Source organism: Mesoplodon mirus (genome assembly GCF_964341445.2).
Source record: "Mesoplodon mirus genome assembly, chromosome: 2".
In the NCBI taxonomy this organism is placed as follows: domain Eukaryota; kingdom Metazoa; phylum Chordata; class Mammalia; order Artiodactyla; family Ziphiidae; genus Mesoplodon; species Mesoplodon mirus.
In genome coordinates, this window is record NC_138977.1 from 87,049,131 (window position 1) to 87,055,784 (window position 6,654).

The 6,654-nt window shown below is 35.4% G+C and overlaps 1 protein-coding gene across 2 annotated transcripts in view; it reads right to left on the bottom strand.

Moving 5' to 3' along the window:
* Positions 1-5,911, bottom strand: part of GABRG1 (gamma-aminobutyric acid type A receptor subunit gamma1) — a gene marked incomplete at both ends in the record, with an annotated part of 61,459 nt that extends 55,548 nt beyond the window's left edge. Inside the window, one exon of one of the 2 annotated variants that reach the window (XM_082608328.1) lies at positions 5,793-5,911. In XM_082608328.1, coding sequence (XP_082464454.1) covers positions 5,793-5,896 — 104 coding nt within the window. The remainder of the gene's footprint in view (positions 1-5,792) is intronic. The other variant, XM_082608329.1, reaches the window with a different exon arrangement.
* Between the last annotated feature and the right edge of the window lie 743 nt (positions 5,912-6,654).

A 6,654-nucleotide genomic window follows, 5' to 3' on the forward strand; every position in this document is an offset into this window, starting at 1 on the left:
GGCTACATTGTTCTAGTCAATGTGGCTATTTAGTAGAAAAGTAATCCCTGCGCAAAACACTCTACTACATGTGTTGGAAAATTATTCTAATAGTGGTACACATCTAGGCCGACTGAGAGGTAAATGACCTGCCTATATTGAAACGGATCACAAATTCTGCAACCACAAGTCATGGTCCTAGCAATCTACCCAAAGATTAACTTGTTTTCCAGAACCCTTGATTCTAGCAGCCCTACATCTATGTGGAGAACCAAATCACCCCCTGATCACAACAATATTAAAATTTTCATATTTAACCTACTATGTTCTAATCATAGATCTTCTGATATGCTCATCTACCTACAGGTTGGAGTGCAGGGTCTATGTTAACTTCCTTTCTATATCCCTAATATTTAGCACAGTCTCTACCACTGTGTTACTCAAAATATTTGTCACTCAATATATTTGTCTAAAAATAGGGAGAAATGTTAAATCTCTAAATGAATTGTATTTATAAGGAAAGAATGCCTACAGTTCAAAAATTTACTACTAAACTAAGTTATATAGGTTTTAATAGGACGTTGCTATCTTAATGTCATATGTTAGATGACCAAAGTAAAGGATATCTTAGGAATATAGTTTTCAAAAAGCCCACCAAGCCGTGAGACCATACCTCTGGCCACAGAATAGTAGTGTTATCTTCCTATGTATATTTTTCATTAACACTGACCTGAACTTATGCCTGTGACAGCTAAGAACATTCAGTCTTTTCCCAGAGTTACAATTGATGTCAGTCTCCTTAGTGTCCCCACTATAGCTCATCTAGAATTGCAAGTAGCTGTTATAGCATTTTATTGTCTTTACTTGTTTATATTGATAGACCGTCTCAACATTAACTACTAGAGTTTAAGTTCACTGGGGTCAGGGGCTCTGCCTTCTTTGTTTAGCATGTATACTATCACATATATGTCCTGTATACACTATACAAACACTAGTAGGGCAAAGATTATGGCTTGCTTTCCACTGTGTCTCCAGTTCCCAGACCTCTGCTTAATACATGGTAGGCACTGAGTAAATATTTGTTGAATGAATGTTAAAGCTTAATAACTGTTTATTGACTGAATTAATAGCTAAGACTATTTCCTGAAACATGGGGCTTCAGTTGGTTAAACCATTTTAGTACAGATAGAATTAGATTCTGAGATAGTTAAAAGTAGAAAAAAACATAAATTTCATCTGGCTCTCACAGAGTATAAGAACTCTAACAAGCTTCTGCTTGAAGTTTAGTGACAAGACTTCCATTATTTTGTTAGAGTGCTTTTGTACTGCTGAAAATCTGGCTTCACATAGCTTTCATTACTTGTTTAAGGTTTGTCTGTAATATCTATACATAATAAATTCAACAGTGATTTTCTCTAGCATCCTTAAGAATATATGAATCCTCAACAAAATTTACCTGAATTCAAAATTCTTGCTTCTAACTCTCTATCCAGTGGTGTTTTTTTCCTAGATCAAGAATTCCAGTTCATTTAAGTTTTTCCTAAAATAATTAATCCAGCACTACACATACTATTCTAGATTATGTGATAAATACACAGCGGACTGTAACTTACTGAGCTTGTGCCAATTTTACAGTCTCTCCTCTCCTCTCCTCTCCTCTCTTCCTTTCACCTTTCTTTCCTTTCCTTTCCTTTCCTTTTTTTCCTTTCCTTTCCTTTCTTCCTTATATCCCTCCCTCCCTTACTTTCCAACCCCCTCATCCACAGTTATGTTAATTGCTTTGATTTATATGGCATTTATAATCTTAGAGGAAAGGTGATTAAAAATGCAGGCTCTGGGCATAGAGCACATGGGATCTGAGTCTTGGATTCAGCATTATCAGCAAGATGATCTTTAGTGAGTTCGTAAAAATTACTGTGCCCTGGTTTTTCCATCTGTGAAATGGGGAGAATAACAGTATCTGGGCTTTATTTTCCCTTCATTTTTGATTGGTAGTTCGGCTAAGTATAACCTCCCAGGTTGAATATTTATCTCTAGAATTTTGGAGACATTTCCTCCATGGTTTTCTGGTAGTGTAGATGAGTAATCTCGTGATGTTCTAATTCTCTTTCCCTGATTGTGATCTTTTCTATCAGTACCCTCTAACCTTAAAAATTTAGACTCCTGTTTATCTTTGGAGTTGTGAAGGTATATTTCCTTATTTTGACTACAAGATGTTTTCCTTTGCTTAATACCATAAACCTCAGTTTTAGCAGTGTGTATAATGGTAGTACTCATGTAGAACACTAGACACAAGTACTATCCATATGGTTATTTCTCATGTCTAGTTTATTCACCACTGTAAACACAGCAAGTTGCACTGTGTAGAGCACATAGAAGGCATTCAATAAATATTCGTTGAATGATCTCTCCCATAATCCAAATAATGCACAATTAATAATGCACAAACGATTCAAGGAGTTTACTGCACTTAAGTTTAACTAGAATAAAAAATTCTAGAATTACTGTGATTCCAAGAATATCTGTTGTTATGACTTTTCAGTTAAAACTTTAACTGCCATGTACTTTGCAAAAATTTTCTCTCTTGGTCTTGAAACAAGCTGGAAAGGTAGATGTCAGTTCTACTTTTCACAAACGAGGACTCTCTGCCTCAAAGATTTGCCTGAAATCAGCCTAGTGGGAAGTGCTGGAGCTGAAACTAGAAATTACATCTAATGGTCGAGTCCAGGATTCTCAGTTGGTAGCATGCATATATGTGAATTATTCTCCTGAGGCCTGTGGCTGTAATTTCATCATATTTTGACAATATCTCAAGAGCCCTTTTTTTTCAGTTTTTCACCCTGCCTGTCTCCTCTTCTTTGGGACTCCACCTTCATTATTATTTTCTTAGACAAATTTTAATCACCTTTATATAAATATATAAATATAAAATACTAGATTTGTCTCTTTCATTTTTAAGATGAAAAAATCAAGCATTTCTTTTGTTGATAAGCCAAAAATGTGACTCATAGTATATAATGAGATAAAAAGGAAAACGAGTATACCAAAAAGACTCTATACACAGGGGATTTATCAATTATAGCATTTGCATTTTAACTTCAAAATCATTTTGTCTCTCAGTTCTTCTTTGAATATTTAATTATCATGGAGCATCATTAGTCATTTTGTACTCATTTGCATCTATATTTTATTAGAAAGTGAAGCCAAAGCTCTGAATGCCTAAAGAAAAATCATGCATTACCATCTCCACAAAATATATTACTGAAATTGTTTTAAAATAATATATTTTATAATGTAATTATACTTGAATATTGTCATTTGGGCAACTGACTGCTAAATTGTATGATTATTGACTCATGAGATTCTTTTTATAAATATAAATGAGTTATCTTCCTTTAGCTCTCTCAAAATATAACTTCTTAGTCAAAGCTTACCGTAAATTACATTTTAGACTATGTAAAATCTCAAAGCACTTTTTCAATTCTTTTCAAAAGTCTGATTATAATTATATTTTTTTCAACATTACAAATAAGTCAAATCAAGCTTGAGGGATTTTAACCAACTTGCCAAGATGCCATAGAGTCTTACAGAGAATGAAACATAGGAACCATGACTACAGCTTTTAGTTACAACAACAGGATTGGTTTTCATAGTTCAGCAATGTAAAAATCAATAAAGTGCCTCTCCTTTATGCTTTTGATGAAAACTAATGAGTAAACAAGCTACTGTCTTTGATTAGATACAAAAAATAATAGCTTCCAATTCTGTAAATCCCAAAATAGGTGGCTTTGAAAATTTAATTTAGAAACTGGCATCAGACATCAAAATTCTTACAAATAGAACCATCTGTGATTAGTTTTAGAAAGGTCCCTCAAAAGAAGAAGAAAGGAAGAAGAAATTATGAATGTAAATGGTTTATACATGTTGACATCAATTATCTTCAACTAAATATTAAAAGGATAAAAAGTTCATCACAACTGTAGCTACTTTGAAAAGTGAAGACATACACTCCCATAACTGAGGCCCTAAGAGTTAATTACAACAGCAACATACAGCTTTATTTTTTAATATGTATTTTTTCACTGGCTAGAATAATCCATATTCTCTATAGTACTATGATAAAATGATTTATTTATTTTAGCTGCATAACGCATGTCTCTCTCTCTCTCTCACTCATACATATGACCAAAAAAAAAAGTACACAGCATTCCCAATTAGAATTTCCCTCTTGAAAACTGCTATGAAAAGCCAGTGCTGCAGCTATTGAGTTATTTTATGTTTCCGTTCAAATCTTAGAAATATTGAATATGAAAACTTGAAGAAATCATAAATGATCTACTACTGTCCTTCATTTCCTAGATGAAGAAACTGTGTTCAGAGCAGTTAAGGACCCTTGACACATAGAATCATGTCTCTAGACTTCCAGAGCCCATCTCTGTCCACTATACCACACAACTTGTTAATTCTGAGCAGCTTGAAGAGAGTCTGAAACCCATCATGATTCTCATAATGTAAATATCCTCAAGAAGAAAATGTATTATTTAAAACCAAACATCTCTTTAAGTAGACAGTATGCCCTTTAGTAAGCAGCTTGTCTATTAGTTTGCAAGAGAAACTTGCACTTACAGTGATAAATCAGCTTACAGGTTGTTATTTCAGAAAATCAGTGGGTTAGTCTGTTTTTACTTATGAGAACACAGATTCATTTGCGATATTATGAAGATGCATGAGAGCACTAATACATGGCCTACCAAAATATCTTCCATAATTTTATAATATATTAAAAGAAATAAACCATTACGACGCACTTAAATATAAGAAATAATTCAGCAAGTAGTATGTTTGTGCTCATGCAGAACATTTTCTAAGGGAAAAGGATAAATAAACTAAAACTTTAATATTTAAAAAACATTGAGTGTCAAACATATTCTGGCAAGTCTAATATTACTTAACATACTTTATTCTCTATTTTTGGAGAGAAAATACAGTTGTTCTATCTGTTAGTAATGGCAAAAATCCACTCTAGCTATATGCTAAAAATAATCATAATAATAATAAATTTTAGCAGTGATGCAAGTACTTAAAAAGGCATTTTTCCATCTCTATAGTGATTGCATTTTACTCTTGAGTTCTAAGCACTCCCTCTCTCTCTCCCTCTCTGTCACACACACACACACACACACACACAGGACATTCACATCACCTTACAATATTTATTTACTTGTACACAGCCAAGTTTAAAAAAAAATGATTCAAAGCTGGCTCAGTAAAATATACATGGTTATTTCTAACTTAAATGTAACATAGTTTCAACCCTGATGGATCTTTAGCCATATTTATGATCTTTCTTGATGTAAAACTTTGATTTTTTTTAGAATAGCAAAAAGGTAAGGGAAAAGGCAATATTCGTGTATAAAAAAACATCATACATGCCATGCTCTGTAACAAGTTTCTAAAATAACTTTGTCTTTAAAATACAGAATCATCCAGAAAGTTCATCAGTGGCATTCATTGACTAAATGTAGTAGCGAAAACATTTCTACTCCCCACCCCACTTCTGAATCTTTACTAGTTTCTACTGTGCTTCAAGTCAAAAACAACTGAGCTAATCTCCATGCTTCGCACATAGGCTAATTTCTTTCTATCAGAAAAAGAGTAGATCTAATCAAAAAATAAACTGATGGTAAAATGTTGCACATGTGCCCAGGGAAATGCAAATTATTTAACCTAGAATGATTTTTTTAAAAAAAACAGAAATGAGGGGGGAGTGGGTAGATACCAAAGAATAGTTTTGAGTCCTTGAATTTACTCACCAGTTTCCCAGATGCAGGGTCAGTAACAGGAACATCAACCTCAACCCTTTCCTTTGACTCCACAGAAGAAAAGGGGAGAAGAGAAGAGTTTTCCAAGAACCCATTGGGATCGCTTTTTCCGCTCAGTTCTCCAAGCCAGGACTTTTTCTCCCACCTTAGCTGCAGCCTGGTGAGTACAGAAGGAAGAGTGTGGGAAGGCAGTACACCTCCCAACCAGGTAGGATGCGACTCCCAGCAGAATTGAACAAGGGAGCCAATCAGACCTAGAGGATGCTGGCATAAATTATCTGAAAAGAAGTTGGGCCAATCAACGGCCCCAAAAGGCGGGGCTTCCCCTACTAGAAATCGAGCCCAGTAGGGAAAAGGGCTCCGTCTTTCTGAAAGACAAACAAACCTCTTCTCCTTGGCAGCCTCAGAGAAACATTTGAGTGGCCCTGACAGATTTCCCTCCCTAGGGAAAGACGGCTTCCCTCTTCCCTGTAGCCTTCCCTCCTGCCTGACTCTATTACGGGGATCTGTTTCCTCTCCCGTGTTTGGATTCTGAATCTGTCTTCCAAGAGGGATCCGTGGGGAGTTTGCCTTGCCTAATTGGTTTTCCCCAGGCTCGCGAAGGTTCTGCTAATTTTTGTTAATTATTGTTGTTAATTTTGTTGGGGGGCGAGGGAGCGTCTCATTTCTCTTTGCAGACCCAGCATCTGGCACGATGCCCAGTACAAATATGTTCTCGGGAGATGCTGAAATATATAACTGAATGAATGAATGAGCGGGCTGGGTGCATTCCTGATAATCACGTTTCCTACCCACCCCCCTTCCGCTGCCTTATAAGAGAGGATTTGCATTCTCCTCTCTCCGGGCACCAGAA